This window comes from Pipistrellus kuhlii, unplaced genomic scaffold, assembly GCF_014108245.1.
Source record: "Pipistrellus kuhlii isolate mPipKuh1 unplaced genomic scaffold, mPipKuh1.p scaffold_m20_p_2, whole genome shotgun sequence".
NCBI classification, from domain to species: Eukaryota; Metazoa; Chordata; class Mammalia; order Chiroptera; family Vespertilionidae; genus Pipistrellus; species Pipistrellus kuhlii.
In genome coordinates, this window is record NW_023425515.1 from 60,763,766 (window position 1) to 60,786,329 (window position 22,564).

A 22,564-nucleotide genomic window follows, 5' to 3' on the forward strand; every position below is an offset into this window, starting at 1 on the left:
CCAGGCTATGACTCACTGCACACCTTGCTTGCCATGGCAGAGTGACAGAGGGTGCTGGCTCCAGACGCCTGATCCCTGAGAGAGGAAGTGTGGAGCGAAGGCTTCATTCACTCCGTGCTGGACACAGTGCATCCTCACACAGCAAGGTGGGTCAGGGCAATGCACCCGGACTCCACAGGGAGAGGTGAGTGGAAGTTTCACATTTGAAACCTCCTGACTCTGCCTTCTTTTTTTTTTTCTTTTGGCTGATCATTATCTGTAGCCTTTCCCTGTAATAAATGATAACTGTGACTGGAACAGCTTTCAGTGGGTTCTGTAAGTCTTTCTAGCAAATTATTAAACACTAGAGGCACAGTGCACGAAATTTGGGCACTGGCAGCAGGGGAGGGGGAGATCACTCAACCTACTCTGACCTCTCTCTGTCATCCATGGGAAAATATCCTCAGGTGAGAATAAAAACTAAAGAAAAAAAGAAATGTCATATCCAATGGAAGACACATCTTGAAAATGCCTAAAGAAAATTGTAATTTTTTCGTGGTGAAGGAACTGGATTCTGTGTTGATGAAAACACTTTGGGGCTGCAGTGGCCAGTAGTGGCAGCAACAGTGCGGTGATGGAGGCACCACTTTCCCTTGATCAGCCAGATTGCCTCCTGCAGAGGGAGGCCTACTGAAGACCATGAAACATGGAGAAAGACAGCAGATCAGCTAGGAACTAGTACCCGAGGAAAAACACAGAAATGAGTCCTCCCTGGGATTTCCTTGGCCACATACCTCCCAAACTGTGAGCTAAAGAGGCAACAACATGCAACACCTTCGCACAATCTGCAGGGAATTCTGCAGAGTGAATAAAGCTGAAATCAAAATGTTACACAGCATAAGCTCGTATTTATGTTCTGTTCTTGAAATGAAGAACAGATGAGCCAGAGGTCGAGGAGGATGGAGGGTAGGAGCAAAGTGGGCGTGGCTATTAAAGGGCAAGGGGACAAACGCCTGTGGTGTTAGAACTGCTCTGTATCTTGACTGTATCAAGTTCAATACCCTGGTTGTGATATTGTACCATAGTTTGCAGGATGTTACCACTGGAGGAAACTGGGTATAAGGTACACAGATTTCCAAATTATTTATTGTAATTGCAGCTGAATCTACAATTTCCTAAAAAGATTAACTTTGGGGGTGAGGGAGGGAGTGGGGCAGGAAACATTCTTTCTAATAAGTCTTAACCTGCACTTTGAGATGGCTGAATCAAAATTCTCCTGTTGAAAAAGTGGTGAATACAAAAATATCCTTCTTAGCAAATATTCCCATGAACTTTTCTAGAATTGAGGAAGAAATTTTTTCATTGTAATAATTAGTTAGCAGCCATTAACTTATTTGATGAGACATTTTTAAATAAATGGCTTTTAATTTAGAGACACTAAGTAATTTGAAAAACAAAATACAGGGATCACTTTTCCTAGAAAATATCAATAGTACTCCCTCATCACCCCATTCCTATGTACCTGTTGATATTAGATATACTATATTTTGAATTTTCATCTAGTTTGTACATTTTTCTATAAAATTTGAGTTTTATTTCTCATTTCTAAACAAGTCCTTGTGTACATTGGCTTACCGGGTTATAAAAAGGAGACTTTTTCCACAATCATGGCATATAGGGCCCCCTTTTTGCCTAAATTACCTTTTATATTTCAGCATTTAACCTGAGAGTGCTAAAGTATGTTAAGTACTATTCACAGTACAGGTCCCTCAGTTCCGAGCAGGGATTTTTAAATGTGTGGCACCATCAAGAGGCAACAGCTTGCACTGCCACTGTAGTAAGAACCTGGATAGGGTTTGCTTTCCAATACAGAAGAACCTGTTTTTAACAGTAACTGTCACAGACTACTGTACCACAGAATCACACTAAGATTTTAGCCTCTGTTTCACTAATGTGAAGTCACTAAACACCACTTTTTCCTTTCTTATCCCCCTCCCAGCCCTCCAAATGAAAAAAAAAAGTGTTAATTTTTTATTCTAGGTTAACTGGGGACAGTTGACAATCCTAATTTGCTAATGATTATTTCAATACTTACTGAATATCTACATATATGCCAACAATTTTCTATTTAAAAGATAAAGTCATTATTCTCTAGTGACTCAAGGTGATCTGACCAGAGATAGAGGTCTTTTTTATAGTACCCACAGTTATATATTTACTTGTATTTTATTAGAAATTAAAGAAGTCGGCTTAGAGATTGGATGACAGTTATGCAGTCAATAGCATCACCAACTTAATCCTGTGCTGTGCAATACATCCTAACTAATTTCACCCCCCCCCCCATTTTTCTTCACATAAGAAAATTTTAGATTATGTGGTTCACATTGATGGCTCCCATTGCTAGTATATTTCTGAGCTAGATTCTATAAACCATCCAAACAAGGCATAAAAGTGAAAGAAGGCAAGTGATCCCAAAGAACTAGCTGGCTGCTTTAAACATCAGAGCTACGTAAAGCAAACTCCACAGAAACAAGGCAGGCGCTGCTAAATGTGGAGATGAAATCATGTAATGTAATCATGGACACACTGACTCAGAATGCAGGAAGAGATTCATAATACCTTAATATCCCTTTAATAAGTTTGAGCCACCAAGTTTATTTGGTTAGGAAAACTAGCCTCTCGCCCCATGTGCAGTTTAACTGGCTCACTTCCCACTAGTGCAAACATTTTTTTAAAAATTAAAACTACAGTTAGGATGTAGCAAGAGGAAGGGCCACATCAGGAAGCAGATGCCTTTCAAGTCAGACGAGAGGACAAAAGAGTTTCCAATACCTAAGCTTGCCTTCAGATCCCAAACACATTCTACTTCAAAAAAAAAAAAGAAAAAAAAAGAAAAAAAGATGAATACTATGGCTGTGTCATTGTCTTAACATTGTCCATTTTGAAACCAACCAAGAAATGCTGTCAAGTTTGCAATACAGAAAGATCTGAATGCCCCAACATTCCTTTTGGGGTCAGAAGCCACTGAAGTGGATGCAGCAAGAAGCAGGTAGAAAAGCAACACACAGCTACAGGTAGAGAAACTTGCACCTGTTTTCCTCTCTGGTCTTTAAAAATAGTACCTGTGTCTTATCACCTTAAGATTAAACAACATATACATTTATGTTATAAAACTCCATATCTCCTTAAATATGCTTAATGACACTTTTACTTAATTTTGGAAACATTAGAGACCTATGGTCTACTCAACAGTATACAGCCTTGGTTTTTGTATGATCCCGGAGAGCACCAATTCTTATAAAGACTTTATATAAACTTTTCAAAACAAAGAAAAATAACTCATTTTCACATTTTCATTCTTAATTGAAAACGGGAAAGGTGTTTCTCCATTCCTGGAAATCAAATGTATGTGCTTGTGCTAATTTAGTTGTGTCTTTTGTATAGAGCTTCACTATTACCTGGAACTCGGTGCACAAACTTAAGGTTGAAATGTCTGGAAACTAAAGTTACAGCTTGCAGCACAAAATAAGGAAAGTCACAATAAGTGTCATGAATGAGTCAAAAACATTCATTCACTCTTCTCTAAATCCTGTATGCAATGCTGCCCTCGTCTTCTGGCCTGGGGTTGGATGTACAGCGATGAGTAAGATAAACATAGTCCCTACCTCGGGCAACTTAAAAGATTTTAGTCATACACCGATTTCAGAGGAGCTATGCAAAACACCTTCCGAACAATGGAGAATTGTCTCAGACATTTCACCTGTTCAAATAATAACCACCATGGAGATATTAACGTGCACTTGAAAGAAAGCCGACCTTTATCTTCAAAACAGTAGAGCATATAAAACGTTGAAAACCGTATTCCATGAGGAGAGCCAGCATCAGATTGCAAAATGTTTGAGAAATAAATACCAAGTCTGGTCTTACATAGTTCTGAGCAGCGACAATACTGTGTATCAGGGAACCGCAGAGGACTGCCATCAACCAGACAGAAAATATTGGGTTGCTCTACAAAGCAGTTTGTGGGAGTACATCGGTTCTCCACAATAGCACACAGATGCTTTTGGTAATGGAAGCAAATGAATACTCTTAGCAGCAGCAGGGTTTTCTTTCAGATTATTTTCCTTTTTTTTTTTTTTTTTTAAAGTACTTCACTGCTCCAGACCATAACAAATACAAGATAGCCATCACTATCTCTGAATTACTGGGGGAGGGTATCAAATGAGATGAATAAAAGAATATCCTGTCTACTTTATGATTTCTCTATCCTCTGGAACATCTGTTTGTCAAAGGATCAGCATCCCAGCCCACTGGAGATCCTTTATGCATTACTCCTAATTGGAAAATAATGCCCAAGTAGGAAGTTTAAATGACCACTGACCAGTCCTAAAGAACATCCTGAGGTGTGATTACTGACATGCACACACTTCATGCACACTGGACCCAATCAAGGCCTCTCTTATATCTAGTAACGCTTCATTTGGAATACTTTAAAATAAGACTTGATATCTGATTTCTCAAATCATAAAAAAAGAAAAAGTTGGCATAATAAAAGCAAGGTTTGGCAGCTGAGAGCAAGAAAGAAGAAAAATTATAAAAAGCCAAACATCTCAAATAGCATAGCAGTTGGAAGCTGCTTGCTATAGACTCCAGGAAATTTATTATGCCCCATTAACAGGTCCTCAGAGGTTCATAATTAGGGTTCAATCTTTAAGACTCAATTAAAAGTAAAGAAAAACACACAGATGAAACACTGCTATAATCAAAGCTAAGGAAAAAAAAAAAAAGGCTGAAATTAGATTCGTGAGCTGGCTCTCTGCTGCTTGGTTTCCCCATTAATGAGTTCAATAAATCTTTGGCATCTATTCATTCTGCATTTGTGTAAGGGTTGTGTTTGTTTTTGAAAACTCTGCTTTGACAATTTGGAAGTCCCAGTGAAAAGTCCAAGTGGACTGCATCGCTCAGGAAGTATATACCTCATGGGCTGAACGCCCAGGCCCGGCTTGCCTTCGGCTCCTGGAGCAAATCCCAAAAGGCAGCGGATCCTGACCTTCACCGCCTCAATATTCTCTGAAGGCTTTGTTTTCCTACCCTGTGCTTTTGTTTTTGTCTCTGGTTCTCAGCCAAGTTTGATTGGAGTTTTGGTTCGCAAATCACCTGTAGTTACTGTCCCCATTGGTGGCAGCAATGACTGGGAATCTGGTTTTGTGGTCTGAACACTTGGTGATCTGTCCGGTAGAACTGGAATCTAGTCCTGCTCAGGTGAAAGATGACTGGACATTTGTTTATTGTTGGCTTTAACTTGTTTGCTGCTTTTCTATCTGTGAGTTCAAATCAGGACAATATTTTGTGCCCAGTGGAAAAGCCATTAGTCTTGCCCCAGTGTTTACTTTTGATCCGTAGCAGAGGCCATTGAACTTATGCTCTAAGTTCTTTATTTGTCTGTGTTCTGTATGGGAGTGGGGGGGCGGAAAGGGGGAGACTCATTTGTGTGGGCGAAATATTTTCCTACCTCCTGAGGACAATAATAAATTAAAATATAAAGACCTCTGTTTCTGATTAGTTTATAGAGAGTAATAGCATTTAAATAAATCTTACATTTTTCAAATTCTAGAAAATAAAATTCAGAGAATTTTGATGTGTTTCTTTATGAGAAAAAGACATTTCTCATCAAAACTACTGACTTCATAAATATGTTTTCCCCATTATAATCAATGCACAGGTAACATTTATACTGTCCTATAGGGCATTAACATGTTTGGTATATAAATCAGAAATCCTATTCCAGCATACTTCCTTTCAGTAGCTAAAACACTTTGATACTCCTATAGTTTTGTAAACCAGCTTTACAAAAGCTGTTGCTTCCCTCATTAAAGAAATACAGAATTCATCATTTATTAATTAACATAATCTGTGACAGCTACTGGTCTAAAAGAACAAAGAATAAAATATACAGTAGTTTGTCCTCATTCAGTATGGAATTCTCAAGGAATGTTTACTCCTTTCTCATTATTTTCAGTATTTTTCCAAATAAGCATAAACCCAATTTAAATAGAAAAGAACAAGTCAAAAAAATTTGAGTATATGTAGTCGGGAGTCACTATATATACTAAGAGACATGGCTGAAGGGAGTGTGAAGTATGTTTGTGGGTGAACAGTCAGAAAAAAAGGTGAAGCACCATTTAGACAACCTTTCAATTTTCCAGACAACTTACTATACAGAATCCTGCCTAAATCCTGATGCGTTCCAGTTTCACTGCTTATTTCTATGATACCATATATACACAAATTCGATGATATGCGTAATAAAACTTGATGTTTCTTGCCAGTCCTAGAGAAAAATTGTGTAAGACATAAGAAACTCAGTAAAATTCACAACTACCTTTGGTAGTGTCTCATCACTTTATACCTGTGAGAACTCTGCAGAGCAACTTAACATAATATTAGGAACATGTGGGCCTTCCAAAGACCCACAGAGGACTAATACCAGTGACCGAGGAAGAGGAGAGAGAGAGAGAGAGATAGTGGGAGAAATTCTAAGAAGGGACAGCAGTGACGTGTGCACATAGACATTCTACGTGTCTACACAAATCCTTGGAGGTTTTCCTCCAAGAAGCTGTTCAATGAAACAATGAGGTCAGGTCAGGTTATTACCAATCGCTCCATCTCCTGCTCTCGGAGCCTCTCCTCCCTCTGCCGCCGGTGGTAATCCATCAGGTCGTCTCGCCCAGAGATGGAACTGATGCTGCTTTTCCGCTCCCGAAGGACGGGCTGGGGCGTTCCCGAGGCCTGCCTGAGGCTCTCCAAATCCGCATCGTCCAGCTCCACCGACCCGCAGGAGAAGTTCCTCCTGGCCAGGAACGCCCTGTCTGGCTCTCCGGGAGCAAACGAATGGCTGGAGCTGGTCCCCGAGTAGGAAGCCCTCTCGAGGTCATCAGAGGCACAGGAGGAAGTGGAGGCCAGGAGCATCTTCCGGGCCAGGCGAGGGCTGCCGGGGACACTGAGGGTGGAACTTACGTAAGGACTGCCCTCGGACACAGAGGACTTATAGGGCAAAGCACCTGAGCTCAAGGAAGAAAAATTCAGGTAATTGTCGTGGTCTGTGATGCTGTGAGGTAGATCCTTGTCCCCTGGCTGCCTGGCCCGTTTGGAGTTGCCCAGAGAGTTCCTCGGAGGCAACGACAGCGGCTTCAGCTGGTTCTCCGTGGCCCTGTGCAGCCTGGGCAGCGACCGGCTGTAGGCACCCATGTGGCTCAGGCTGCTGCTGCTGCCCGAATACTTCCTAGTTCTCACACCGGTGTTTTCCGACGCCGCTGGCTCCCTCTGTCTGGCCAGCTTGGGCTGCAGGGTCAAGCTGTCCTGGATGCTCATCTTTCTGGCTTGTTTTGGGCTCGAAGGCATGCTGGCTGCCCCCGATCTGCTGATGGGAGAAGGGCCCGAGTCATTCCCATTCCACATGGCCAGGAGGGAGCCGGACGCCTTGCGGCTCTCCAGCCCTCCAAGAAAGTAGACATTGTCGTGGGATTTGTTTCGGGAGCTGTGCTTGGAATAGGGAGGCTTCTCCGAGAGTCTCAAGGACCTCTCGCTGTCCCGGCCTGTGTAGTGATCAAAGTCCGTTCTCCCACGGGGATAGCCACTGACGGAGGGCGAAGCGCTGCGAGAAGGCGTGGGGGGTTTGGTGGAGATGCTTTTGTCAGCTCCATCGCAAGAGAATGACTTGCTCCCCTGGATTTTGGCCAAGGAGGGGCTGCTTCTGACGCTGGTTCCCAGAGGGGAAGGGCTTCTCTTCACAGGCACAGGCTGAGAGAGGGTCAGGTAGGAGCCGGAATAGTCTCCGTTGGCCTTAAATCTCAGGCTGGAGGAATACTTCTTCGGGCTCAAGCTCTCCATCGTGGTCTGGGGATCGTGCTCAAGGGAGTGTGCCACCAGGCGTGCCTCTACGCTACCATTCTTGAAGTCCGGCTGTTGTTGCCCGTGGCTAGGCTCGGCCATAATGTTGCTGGAATCTATAAAGGAAAAAAAAAAAAGAGAGCAAGTTTTACTTCAAGAGGGTTTAAAAAAAGACCAAGTACTCACCAGCCCACCTCTGAACAAATAGCCTTGCGGCCTGACCTAACATCAATAACACACACTCCTTGTTTTAGTAACAGACCTGACAAACGTGTGCTGCAAAATGAAGGAGGATGAGGACCCCTGATCTGGGGTGTTTTTTGTTCAAAAGAAAAAAAATTAATTCAAAAGGATATCAGTGATATTTGAGAGGAACAAATCCCTAAGTGCAGGTGGAGGATTAGGCTGGTACATAAAAAAAAAAAAAAAAAAAAAAAAAAAAAAAAAAAAAAGCAGCTCATTTCCCTTCAGGGTTCTGGTCCCGGCAGACCACCTGCTTCCTGAGCACCTAGCAAACACCCAAAGGCATGACGCAATGGGCCTTCCTTACATATCTCTGCTAGAATCCTTAACTGCTCAGAAAGCTCATAAGTTCCTGAGAAAACAAAATTCACATTTTGGCTGAGAAAGAACATTTTATGTTAGACGCTGACAAAAAACAAACAAAAAACCCATAAGGTTAGAAGATGGTTCTTTAAGAGGGGTTTCAACTACCTTCTCAACAAAGAGACTTAACACAGCTTCTGCATCCACCAGGAAAACACAAGTAATGGAAGAGTGTTTCCCAAATTACCAGGAAAAGAGTGAATAGAATAGTTAAAAACCTGAAACTGACTTATCTCTCAAGCTCCTGGGTACCCCAAATGCACCATGGGAAACATTCATCTCAAACTCCCTCCTCTCTCAGATACACCTTCTTCCTCTTTTGCACCTTTTTGAACCCACCCATTTCTCAAGACTCCGATTAGGGTTCTATCTTTCATGCTTACATTTTTTTTTAAAGATATGCAGCATATGGACACAATATTAACTTAAACTAAAGTTTCAGTCTATAAAACTATATTTTAATTAAAAATTATCACTGCAGCCCTAGCCTGTTTGGCTCAGGGATAGAGCGTCAACCTGTAGACTGGAGGGTCTCGGGTTTGATTCTGGTCAAGGGCAGAGATACCTCGGCTGCAGGATATATCCCTGTACCCAGTTGAGGTGAATGCAAGAGGCAACCAATCGAAGTGTCTCTCTCACATCGATGTTTCTCTCTGTCTCTCCCCATCCCTTCTACTTTCTCTAAAAAACCATGAAAAAATATCCTCCAGTGAGAATTAACAATAAAAACCAATAAAGGTTAAATCCTTGATAAATGCTGTTTTAAAAATAAATCAATACATACATAAATAAAAATTTACAACATTTCAAAAATAAAAATTATCACTGCAAAGGAGAAGGTTTATACATCTAACTGATAAAAAAAAAAAATCATCTTCAGATCATCATCAAAGTGGACACACAGACATTCTCATTGAACTCATGCCCTGCTAACATAAGATGGGCCTCCAACTCTTCAGGCATCTCAACCCTAGTTATTATATCTCTGGTCTCTGTTGCGTATGGTTAGAAATCAGTTTCATAATGTGCTTGTTTCTGTCACGAGGCCACAAGATTCAGGAAGAGGGATGTCTGGTATTTCTATCTTATCTGAATCCTCTCCTGATTCCCGCTGTTCCCTAGGTGAGACACTCAGTGAACCTAAGTTTTTAATTTCGTCACAGCCTTCCCCACTCCCTCCCAGCCACAGATTGAGGGAACTTCATCTTGCCTGCTCAGCTTCACAGACTTCCCAGGCAAGTTCAGGCAGCCTAATAAGGAATTGCTTTTATCCACAGAGTGGGGCCAACAAACAGTCTGGCTGCTTAAATCCTAGTGCTGGGCTTAGTATCCATCTGCCCATAAAGCTGTAGCTTCCCCCAACAAGCTCTGCCTTGGGTTCCTTATCTTCCAACCAAAAGCCCTGCCCTGATGTATAAACCCGTGATTATCTTTTAAAGTATCCTCACAAAAATAAACAAAATTGGAATTCTTCTTCAGAATTGCCACCCAGCTGGAACCTGGCCCTGCCTCTGGCTCTTGCCGGGTCTTCTGTTTCTCAGGAACAGTGCCATGTCTGCACCCAAGACAAATGTCCCTATGTCCCTCTCAGCCACTGTCTATCATCATACTGACCTTGAAAGCAACAGCAGCCTGGTCTGAGACATATCTCACTATGTCTCCTTGGAGGACTGAAACCAAGATGACCTCTAGGCTTGGCCCCTTCTGTTCCCATCTTGGTTGGTTTGCCATATTGAAATTCCAGCAAACCTTGGTCAATTCCCTCAAGTTAAATATTTTATAATTGAGGACATAAGAAAATAGGTGGATACTGAGGATATTTTTGGGGTGTGCAGGGTGACTTTCTCCTTCATTATTTCCTGAGTCCTCTATCATCCTCTCCTTCCTCATTTTATCCTCATTATCACTAAGTCCTACCAACATTGCTCCTCAAACATATTCTCATCTGATCATTTCTCACCATTCCCACTGCTCCCTATGGCAAGCCAATATCTTCTACTAGAGGCTTTGTACATGAATTCGTGCACAGGTGGGGTCCAACCATCCCACTCTGATCAGGGCAGATTGGGGCAGGCCAGCCTGGAGGAGGGGCCCTGAGCGGTTGGTAGGCTGGCTGCACCCCCTGGTTGAACTCTGGTCAAACTCTGGGTCAAAGGGACCCTTTTTGCCTATTACTCTTTTATTATATAGGATTACCTTGTCTATATGCCTTTTCTCCTGCAAAAAGAATAACCATAGACGGAATCACAACAAAAAATTAGCAGTGGTTTTATCTGGATGGTGATTTTTAATTCATCTTTCTCATAGTAGTTTTTCTTTTTCACATTTTAAATAATGCATTTGGATTACTTTACAAAGTGGGAAAAACCCCCACTTAGTATAAAATACTAGAATACAAACTATAGTTAGATTTCATTTTTAAGTTAATTAGACCTGTTTTTCCTAAGCTCCTGACCAATTTTTGAGCCAGATATTAGCTCTTCCAAAAAAAGTTTATTTTAAAGAATTTTTTTTATTAGACTAACTTAATACACAAATATTTGAAGACTTCTACACGATTCATCTTTTTCCGAACTCTTCTAAATGACTCAGGCAAAAATGTTAATTATGAAAATGCACCCATTTCATATTTTATACATCTGAAAAACTACAAAATGAAATATAATACCTTCCCTAATTCGAAAAAGTGAACAAAGTATTATTTTTAAAAGTCTCCAAATGTTTGTCGAACATAGCCTAGACAATAATATTATCTTCATTTTAAAATAATGTAGTTAGTAGGATATTTCATGATTTCAAGTGCTTCAGCTTACTGTATATAAAAAAAAAAAATCTCAACAGGTATTTGTAAGTAGTTCATTAAGTAGGTATTAAGTGCCAACCACATATCAGACTTTGAATTAGCAGGCATTAGTGTAGCCCACTAATATTCCTGTTCTCCTCCTTCCAAAAACAGAGCGAAGTTGCTCTTCCTCATTCCCGAGACATTAGCTATGGCTATGACCCTTCCTTAGAGCAATCAAATATGAGAGAAAGTGACATGTCAACTACAAGTTGAACTGTCAAGGGCCAGAGCATGACTCATCATTTCCATCTTCCTGCTGAGATGACTAGCATGCATTCAAGCTTGTGGAAGATTCATAAGCCCACACTCTACAACGAGGACACCATAGAGCAGGGCCCCTGCCAACCCTAGACTGTCTTAAGCCACAGAGATTTGGGAGTTGTTACTAGGGAGGTGTTAATCTTTATTAAGTGTCTACCATAAACCAGGCTCGGAGCAAGGCATGGAAGGTATGTGGTCAAACACACCCTTTCCTGCCTTTACACAGTGTACAGTCTTAGGGGGAAGACACACAAATGCTGGAACAGTGCGATATACGTGTCAATAGAGGATTGATTGACAAAGTGGTAAAGGGGCATGGAGGAAAGCTAACCAAAGAGAGAGTGGTAGTCTGGGGAAATTTTGATAAGAAGAAATGACAATGATGTTAAATCCCATAGGAAGAAGGGGAGTCTGATGGCTATTATCCAATGGTAGCATAAAGCCACATCCACACCTAAAATATTGTGATTTTAAGGATATAAACTAAATCCCACACCCATTTGGGACCGGACTACTGGTCCATCCAGCAACATCATATCTCTGACAGAACAAAAATTGTATGGGAAAACAGCAACAGTTATTTTTTATATTATGATCCTTAAAAATATAGGATGTAATACTCTTGGGATAAACAATATTTAATAGCCATGTATTTCCCTCTCCTAGTTAATCCTTTCCCATTTCCACCACTGTATAAGACAAGCTGTCTGAGAGCTAAAGCATATGCCTGGCCTATGGATGACTTAAATTAGACAGCATCCTCTAACCATTTAGGATATTTTAGACAAGGATAGAAAAGGAAATCCATAATAAGGTGTTAGAATACACAAGAAAATAATTGAAGCCAGTTAGTGGGGAAGACTTTAGATTTAAGATTATGTATACAAAATGGGAAACAGAACTGAGTTAGAGAGAAAAGGCATTTCCACAATGTGCAGAGACAGCAATCCAGGAAGCAAGGCAGAGCAGATGTTATGAAATAGAAGTCAAAGCTAAGCACGAAGCCCAAACTGCATTATAAATATTTACTCTTAACAGCAGAGTTGAAGGATTTAACACCTCATGTCAAAATAGATAAGTTTAATTTTTGACTCAGAAATATAAGATATTGATGTCATTTTTAAAATCTTTGCCTGAGAATATGCTTAGAGAGAGGAAGGGAGAGAAGAGAGAAACATCAATGTGAGAGAGATACATTGATCAGTTGCCTTTCAACTGGGAGTCAAACCCACAACCCAGGTATGTGCCCTGACCAGGAATCGAACTGGCAGCCTTTCCGCGCACAGGACAATGCTCAACCAACAGCGCCATAGTGGCTAGGCATGATGTCATTCAAGATGACAAAACTATATTAATATATTTCAAGCTGTTTGCAGTTGTAAATGCTACTTAAATATTACCAAGTTAAATATTACCAAACTCTGTTCCCTCTTTTATTTGGGGCCAATAAAACTGTAGAGTATCAAACCACTACATGTTTCTTACTACCGGGCAGGGTGGCAACACTGGGTTCTCCTCTCCACCTCACATACACTCTTATAAAAAGTAATAGTTACTTAACTACTGAAGAAGTTTGGTTGGTCAATCAAAATGTAATAAAGGTACCCAAATATTCACAACAAAATTGGCTGGAAGAAGATCTGCTTTATAGTCTCTAGGGAGAGACGAGCGGGACATTTGCAAATAATAAACCACATCTGAGAAATAGCCATCCACCATTTCTCCACCATACATACTTGTTGAAGGAAGTTATAGATGATTTGGATGGAAGGACATTCCAGAGAATATTTAAAGGAATATACATGTTTGACACCCCAGGTTTTCAGTTCCACCTTACTGGGTCACACAATCTTAAGGATGTGTGAAAACTTGTACATTTAAAGATTTATCATCAAACCTGGCATTGATTCATTTTCCTAAAGCCTAATGTACCTGCCAGAGCTAAGTGCATGGATACTTGTCTCAACCTGCTATCTCTTAATCCCACAAGTCAACTCAACTCAAAAGGTGGAGAATCTGCCGCACAGGAGGAATTTCTGACCCCAGGAGTGACAATAATGGCTGTTGGCACCTCTCTCCTTCCCCTCTTCCTTTCATTGCCAGTGAGATCAGAAGAGTGTATGTCTAGAAAGGGAAAAAAAATAAAGAAAATGGAGAATAGTGTGGACAAAGCAGGGGTTTTCTGAAAGTAACCTTACAGGTGAACTGATCATAAATTCCTATCTGGGCAGGTCATGGTGGGCAGTCAAGCTCCAGGAATATAACCTCTTTAGTAATAGGTTTATCTTTAGCTTCAGGAAGCCCTGTTCAATGTTTCTATACATCAGGGTTAACACATCTTTGAAATGCCTTTTTTTCAGAGCCTCAGAAGCAAAATCACCCTCAAAAGAATATGTAATCTCTTTTATTTTATTTTATTGATTTCAGAGAGGAAGGGAGAGGGAGGAATAGAAACATCAATACTGAGAGAAAATCATTGATCGGCTGTCTTCTGCACACCCTCCACTGGGGATGGAGCCCACAACTCTGGCCTGTCCCCTGACTGGGAATCTAATCGTGGCCTCCTGATTTATAAGTCGATGCTCAACCACTGAGCCATACTGGCTGGGCAGAGAGCATATAATCTTAACTACTTTGTATCCCAATCCCTGCCTCGCTTTCTCCCACCTTCATGTAATGCTCCTTACATTCTCTGCTTATTCCAAATGCATAAAGGAAGCTGCAAACTGCCATTCTAGGAAGCATTCCCATCACCCCTCCCCTCGACCCCCAGTCTGTTGAAGTTTTGCTTGGGTTTGGACACTCTCACGTGGACAACCACGTAACCTATCTTGAGTGAGGATGAAGGTGTGGGTGGGGAAAGGGGAGGCAGAAGGTGGGCCATACAATGGGAGAGATTGGGTGTAACTCCAGCAAGGAGGGAGCTCTGTAGACAGGATGCATTGGAGACTGCAGCTGAGTACAGGAAAAGACGAGGAGGAGCTCCAGGGGGGGGGGGGGGGGGGGGGGGGGAAGGGGGGGTCAGGGAGGAAGGGGAGGTGTTAAGATGAACACTGCAAGAGGTGTTGCCCAAGTGATAACCAAGAAGGAGCCAGTGCAAGAGAGGTCTCTGTTAACATGTGTAAGAGAGGAGGCGAGAAGATCCCACTGTTTCTATACCAGTGTGTTTATTTTGGGTTCTCTGTACATTTTATGTAAACAAAAAAAGTCTCAGGAAATGATAAAATGGCTGCATGATGTTACTGTGGAAGCATAACAGTCCCAGGGGCTTTCGTGGCTATGGATGTTGCATGCATATCCACAGAATGGGCCCGGAGAGGCATCTGGGGCCCACATGAGAGAAAAGACAACACCGGGAAGTCTAAACAGGAAAGAAGTCAAAGAGTTGCAATGTCTGGACTTACTTTCCAATCATCAATTTAATCCCCCCAGAAGTCTTGTTATTCTATCACCTGATGGTCATCTAGAAATAGGCAGGAGGCAGGAAGAGATCTCGGGAAGATGCCATAGAAAGTTCTAGTACTTTATCCTTAAGGAAGAAAAGCAGTTGATAAACTAATCTCAAGTGCCTTAGGCCTATCCAGTGTGGCTCAGTGGTTCAGTGTTAACTCCTGAACCAGGAGGTCGAGGTTCCATTCCCAGTCAGAGCACATGCCTGGATTGTGGGCCCTATCCCCCAGTAGAGGGCGTGCAGGAGGCAGCTGATTAATGATTCTCCCTCATCATTGATATTTCTATCTCTCTCCCCCTCTCCTTTCCTCTTTCTGAAATCAATAAAAACATTAAAAAAAAAAAAATTAAAGTGTCTTGGTAGATGCTTTACTCTTTGATGCAATTCTTTTTATAATACATAGTTTTTCAGTTCTTTGTATATCGAATAAAGGGAGTGAAGCAGATCATACGCAAACTACAAGTCACCAACAGTGCAGTGAGCCTGGTGTCAAGGATACAAGAACAGGCCCAAGAGCAAAATTAAAAGAGATAATAATATAAAATGAAGTGTCTGCTGTGTTGTGTTGTACTGTATTCTGTTGGAGGAGAGAGATTCCAAGTCTGGTCAATATAAATGCAGTTTCCCAGGTAATTTACACCAAGACTAGAGGCCGATGCATGAAAATTTGTGCAAGAGTAGGCCTTCCTTCCCCAGGCTGCCAGGATTAGCTTTCCTCTAGCACCTGGGACCTGGGCTTCCCTCCGGCTGCCTGCAGGCACCCTGGACCTGGGCTGGTCCCCCTTCCCCTGCCCAGGCTTTGTCAGGAAGGACGTCCAGAAGATGTCCGGTCTAATTAGCATATTACCCTTTTATTATAATAGCTAGATAGCTTGGAGAGTCCTGAATTATGCAACACATTACTTGTCATATGTTGCAGTGTACAGACACTTCTTAGATCACCTAATATAGCAGGAATTAAGGAAAGGGAGACTGCAACACCTGATAGAAAAGTGGAAATCATTTTATTATATATTGCTGGGGAAAGGCAGGGATGTTGATGACAGAAGAAAATTTGGGAAAATATAATCTCAAAAACCATCAGAAAATGATAGGTTAAAGTTTTCACTTTGTGGCAGGGTTTGCTTCCTACCGGTGTGCTACAGAAGGGCCTGGGAGCTGAGCGGCTGGCTGTGGGAGTTTATTCGATGCAGACTGCTCACTGCCAAGTGTGCAAAGCTCTCTCAGAACACTGGTGGTCCACAGGCTGGCCTCTTTCAGCGCTGATGTTTATGCTAGGCAATGTTTCAAATAAAGCATGTCCTGATGACATGTAATTGAATTCAGACACCAACTTAGAACAGTCCCTCAGAAGCAGTGCCATTCTTTACGTAAATGCTAGCGGGCCTTTCTGTGGAGACCAATGGCAGCAGATGGGGCCTGAGGGGAAGCTTTTAGAGGACTAAAGGGAAAAAATGGAGAAATCTGTGTCAGCCCCAAACTTCAAGCTTAAGCATGGAGAACAAGGAACACAAAACCTCCCTCTTCTCACTAATCCCAACATGAAAACAAGAGGAAGAAGGGGGCTAATCGGAAGCTTCAAGAACAACCACTTCCTTCTCTAGTGATAGTCTCACTTCAGAAATCTGAAAGCAGCCTAGTGTCCCCACTCTCCATGATCCAAACAGCATCCTATTATATAAACCCCCCACCCTCCCAACTCTCCGTTTGCAAACACACTTTCCTTAAACATCTTTTCCTTCTTCACAAATATTGCCTTTTACCACTTAATCCTCCACTGCTTCCTCCATCTCTGTAAACAAGCCTCACCCCTCCACAAAGCCCCACAACCATCGGCAAACACCTTCCCTGAGCAAATACTTCCAGATCCTCTCCCCTTCAAATCTCAGCTCCCAGTGCTTCAAGCATCCCTAAACCTGGATCTTCCCATTGTCTCAGCCTCCATCTCTACCGAACTTCCTCATCTCCTACTCACCCATCCAGTTTCCTGAACTCTGGCCCTTTCGTGGTTCCTCCACACTCAAAATTTTATGTCCCAGTGCAGAAATTTAAAAAAGAAAAAAAGCTCTGTTAGTTGACATAGTACTCTTCTTGTTCTTTTGGCAAATAAACATAGCAGCAAATGGATTCCACTCCTCTTCCTTTGTACCATGTTCTTGGTTATTTAAAGATCTGACCATTTAAACAAAATAATTACTATCCACTAGAGACTCTTACGTGGGTTGACAATCTCCAGGGAGGATATTTTCCTCTCTCAAAAAGTTCCCCAAAAAGCAGTTCCACTGAAATAAGTATAATTTAATGGCAGAATAATGGCTGTTTTATTCTTACAGATTGATCCTATTACAATAGTAGGCTGTAAATCTTACTGTGTGTATACACGCACATACATGCTCACAGACAGACACAAAGAGACAGACACACGCTGCCCACATAGTGGTCTGAAATGCACAAGGGCTTTTTGTGCCTGCCAGAGGAGGACTGCTCTTGAGGATGGCAATTTGAGGCGTAGTAGAGGTGATGCAGAGCAGGGCAGGGAGAGAGGTAAGGACTGCTATAATGTTGACATGTTATCTCAGGACACTGATTACACGGTTTTTTCGTTTTCTTTTGTTTTTAAACTTCTACTTTATTACCTTCTGAAAACAAGTAAAAGAAGACATAAGAGGAACCCTTAAAAAAAGAATCAAAGTATCAGATGACCCTACAGGGAGGAAAGAAGCACAGAAGGGAGTGGTGAGTGATGGGGAATAATGGAAACATTTAATGTATATAGAAGTGAGGACACTGCCGAAACCAGTTTGGCTCAGTGGTAGAGCCTCAGTCTGCGGACTGAAAGGTCCCAGGTTCGATTCCAGTCAAGGGCATGCACATTGGTTGCGGGCACATCCCCAGTAGGGGGTGTGTAAGAGGTAGCTGGTCGATGTTTCTCTCTCATCAACGTTTCTAGCTCTCTATCCCTCTCTCCTCCTCTCTGTAAAAAATCAATAAAATATATTTTAAAAAAAAAAAGAAGTGAGGACAAAAAATTAAGTTGCAACTTGTGCCTATCACAATAAAGGAATTGAACCCCATGCTACTATTCACTTCTTTCATCTCTAGCTGTATTGAAGTCTAAGCTTTGTAAAAAAAACAAACAAAAAAAAAACAAAAACAAAAGCCAACAACAACAAAAAACCCCAACTCTCCAGATGGTATTCAAAGGTTCCTAAAGTAGTCATAAACAACAGCCATACTTTAAACAAGAAATGAGGATCTTTTGTTTTCAGTTTTACAAATTATTTTTTAAAAATAAGTTAAGCTTCCTTGAAACTTGTACATTTTTATATTTTATCACTTTTTAACATTAAAAATTTTTTTTTCAAGTACAGTTGACATTCAACACTATTTTATATTAGTTTGAGGAGCACAGCACATTAAATGAGGAGCTACTTTTAAATAAGTTTAGGTTGTCTTATATTAGGAATTCTTAAGAATCTTAGAGGACTCTTAGAGAAGAGGATGAAACATCAATTATAGGATTTAAAAAAATGTGTGCTAGTCCCTTGAGCATTACTTGTCTGTATGAACTTTAGACTATCCAAGGAACTTGGCAGCATGTTTTCTGCAATAACTCCATTCAGCCAACGAGGAAGGGAGGGAAGGGAGGACAGAAAGCAGAGGTGACCTCAAAAAACATCTGGGTCATTCAAATTCCCTGCCCCTACCATGAAGAAATGCAGCCTCAAAAAAGCGTTAAAAAATATACACACTTTTTACATTTGTGTTAAGACAGAGACTGATGTATTTTGTAGATTCTGATATTACATTAGTGCTTCTCTCAAAGTAGGGGAGTTCTTTAGACAAGAAGTTATAGACCCTTATTGTCCGGGTTCTTTATAGAATCCTACAACAGTTGTAGTTCAAGATAAATATTTATAAAATGTTCCCAAATAAATCAAATGTTTCAAGATATTTCTTATTCCTGATTATTGGCCTAATTCACCCTTGGGTGAAGGTGATTCTGACTACAGACCTGGAAGAAGTCCCTCTATTACGTGATCACCAGGGTAAAGATGAAGCCTTAGGAGGCTAGTCTGGAATCGCTCGTTACCGTGGCGGTCTTGATCTGTGTGCCCTGAACTTCAGATGCACTTCCAAAGCAAAAGGGAATAGTATCCTTCAAGCTCAAAGCCAATCTCAAGAAAGAAAAATACTGACCCTGGGGTCACATGGGGAAAGATGCTCCCTCTTGGCACTGAGACCACCGCTCCTGGCTTGAACTGAAAGCTGAGTACACAGGAGCAAAGCTCCGGTCTTTCCACCATCCTGCCTCACTTCACACTACTGATCAAAATGCACTCTCTTAAAAATCATCTTTTATTAAAGTAACATTCCCCAAACATGCTACGTTCCCCATTCCCTTACCCAATCTTTGTAAGCTGGGAATAGTCAGGCATCCATGGGCTCAAGAGAGATGAAACAAACGCAATTGGACCACGTCTTCTGTGATCATGTTCTTCTCTTTAACTCAAAAACTGAGTTAATGGGTTTTAAAAACACTACACTGTAAACAAAACAAAATAATAATGATACCATCTCTATTACTTAATGGTTGGTTATGCAAGGTGGATACTGTAAAACACTTAATTTTTTCCTTCTCCTGCTACCTACTTTGTCATCATTTCTTTTGCTTGGAAGAAAAAGGAAAAGGGAATGAGCCATCAAGATCAATTAACAACTGATTGAATGAAGTTTAATCAATGTTGATTTTTATATCTGGCCCAAAGACCTAATAAAGGAAATGGTTACATTAGGATGTTGTTTTTATTGTAATGGACATTCTAGTACAAAAAAACACTGGACAGGATGCCGGGAACATAAGTCAGGAGACCTGAACGTATTCTGCCAAAATAACCAGCGGACGTAAAAGCCGGAGCAGGTCACTTCACCTGTCTTCACCTTGTGTTAGCCGAGGTGAAGAGTAAAAAGGTGAGTGTAAACTGGACGTTCTTTCTGCTCGAACTTTCTAGACTCCCATAGACACCAGTTAAATAACAAGGAGTGCCAGTTATACAATGCAGGAAATGACCGCAGAACAGAAACATGTTGTAGTGATAAGGTGGCAGCTACCTAATTGGGAAAAGATTTCACCGGCGCTGTGGCCCATGACATTCCAAGGGCATGGTGAATGGTTCCAGCATATCAGAGTGGGGGAAAGGCCTGGCCACAGCTATGGTCATGCAATACAATGTGGGTATTTGATTCAGCAGGATGTATAAGAAACATTTTTGTCTGGATCCCCAGGGCTTGCAATTTCCTTCATAAATCATAAGCTGTGACTGAAACCTACTTCGGCAATGAGATAAGCAGAATGGCAGCCAGACATCATTTTCTGGTCCCCTCTAAATAGCTGCTTGCTAAGAAGCACTATTCAGGCTGGGTCTGAACTGGTCCATAAAATGTAGAAGCTGGCTGTCCTTCGCTCTTGCCTCCTGTTGTTTCAGCCATAAAGTGGTCCAGAAACGAGTCTGGGGGAAATCTGTAACCTTTAATTGTTTGTTTGTTTTTTTCTATCCCAGATGCTAATTCCATAAGCATAGTGCCATCTAGAGAAGCACATCAAATGTGCCAATAAAATATTCTAAGGTGATGAACCTTGATTTCTAGATTTTAAGTCTTAGAAAAGACTGACCTGCTGCTTGCGGTTAACAATATGATGTATTGGCATGAGCAAACTTTTTCTTCCCCTTAATTTGTAACGTAAAGGAAAGCAGCTCATCTGATAAATCAACCTACACACACTATACAAAACAAATTACCTCTTGTAAAAATTTATCCATGTAATTTAGCCTGTTACTCGCTAGTTTATTTGTCTGTTTCTTTGTATAGCGAGTTTCACCAACCCTTACCTTTCCTACTGCACCTCAATAAGACGATTTTTATACTTGGGTTTCTCTTATTTGTGCTATAGATAACTGTCTTGCCTTTATGATACTGACGAGCTGCCTACTGCGCTAAGAGGGCAACTTCTATCTTGCCTTTAAAGCAGATAAGGCACAAAGGTGCTTTTCAACATCTAACAAACACCCCTAAATATCATGAAAACAACTGTGTGCAAATTAACCCCTGGAAGAGTTGAATTCCTGGGTGACAGAGACAAGCTCGGCCTCACCAGATATTTATTTTAAAGCATTTTGAAAACGTGGGCTACCCTTTTTGTTATTTTTCATTTTCAAAATATAAGAGTCACATTAACCAAGTGCTAATAAATACTTTCAGCCAACAGTTTTTGTTTTTTAAGCAACTCTTCTCCCCTGTCATTTAAGAAATAAAGGAAACAAGAATGACTAGACAAAAAGTGATTATGAAAAGGCTACTACCTCCTTTATTGCAGTATCCAAAGGGGCCAGACCTCTTCAAAGAGTCACCACTTGATAATCATTTCTAAATATACTATTATGTACTTGGCCTTGAGGTGCACCCATTGGCTAGGTATCAAATGATAAGAACCCACCTCTGCACAGTGAATCGCTCTGACCTCTCCCAGCAAAGGCATACTGAAAAACCCTCCCAGGTCTGAGGATTCTAACCTCTGTGGCAGGACCACTTAGTACACAGAACCAAAATCCATAATCATAGGACCCATGATTGGGGAGTAATGTAAATGTGGGAGTACATATGTTCATAAGTGATCAGGCCATATGTGCACAACTTTTTTGATAATCAAAAACTCATTGAGATAATTGCTTTCTCTAAACAGAGCCATCACAGATACCATGCTGGTTAAACTCTCCTAGGAAATTAACAAAAACTTCATATTACTATCATTTTCTTCCCCACAAGGCAAACAGATGGGATGGTGGAGACCGTGGGGTATAAGAGGAAGTATAATAGAATTGGATTCAGACGAGTGGGCTTGCAGATTCTGCACTGTTCAGCCAACTGGGTGGATTGTGGCCCAAAAAATTCATGGAAGAGGATTTTTGAGGTTCCTTTGATCCCCCGAAATTGTGTTGTCTTACTTGCCCCCAAAATAGCTAAGCTTGAAGTGTCTTCAGATTCCTGACCCAAGTTCCTTACAATCGCATTTATCTTAGATATCCACTCATCAATTTATGAATTTCCCCTACAACTGCCCCAATGAACACTCATTTCTTTGTTTGCCAGGTATCTTTTCCCCCCCAGGGGAAAATGTTTTTCTATTATGATTTACATTCAATATTACTTTCAGGTGTACAACACAGTTGTTAGACAATCATATACTTTACAAAGTAGTCCCCCAACCCTACCCCGATATTTCAAGTACCCACACCAGGTGTCCTTTTAAACCCCACACTCAGGAGGCCGCTCTCTCGTTCTCCCTTCTGTCCAAGACAACCCTCTCCATTCATGAACTGTGCTCTTAACCCACAGACAAGGAGAGAGGGAAAATCTCCAATGTCCTGCTTTGTACCTGGATTCAAAAGCAGCATCTGCTATGTCTGTGGAGCCATCTGTTGCCCCCTTTGCCATGCGAAGGATGGTGCAGGCATCAGACGCAGAGTGTCACA

General features: G+C 41.3%; 1 protein-coding gene across 8 annotated transcripts in view; it reads right to left on the minus strand.

The window, feature by feature from the left end:
* Window positions 1-22,564, minus strand: part of PHLDB2 (pleckstrin homology like domain family B member 2) — a 221,681-nt gene that overhangs the window by 66,260 nt on the left and 132,857 nt on the right. For all 8 annotated transcript variants that reach the window (XM_036448409.2, XM_036448413.2, XM_045584005.1 and 5 more), the window contains one exon: window positions 6,634-7,985. In XM_036448409.2, coding sequence (XP_036304302.2) covers window positions 6,634-7,985 — 1,352 coding nt within the window. The remainder of the gene's footprint in view (window positions 1-6,633; window positions 7,986-22,564) is intronic.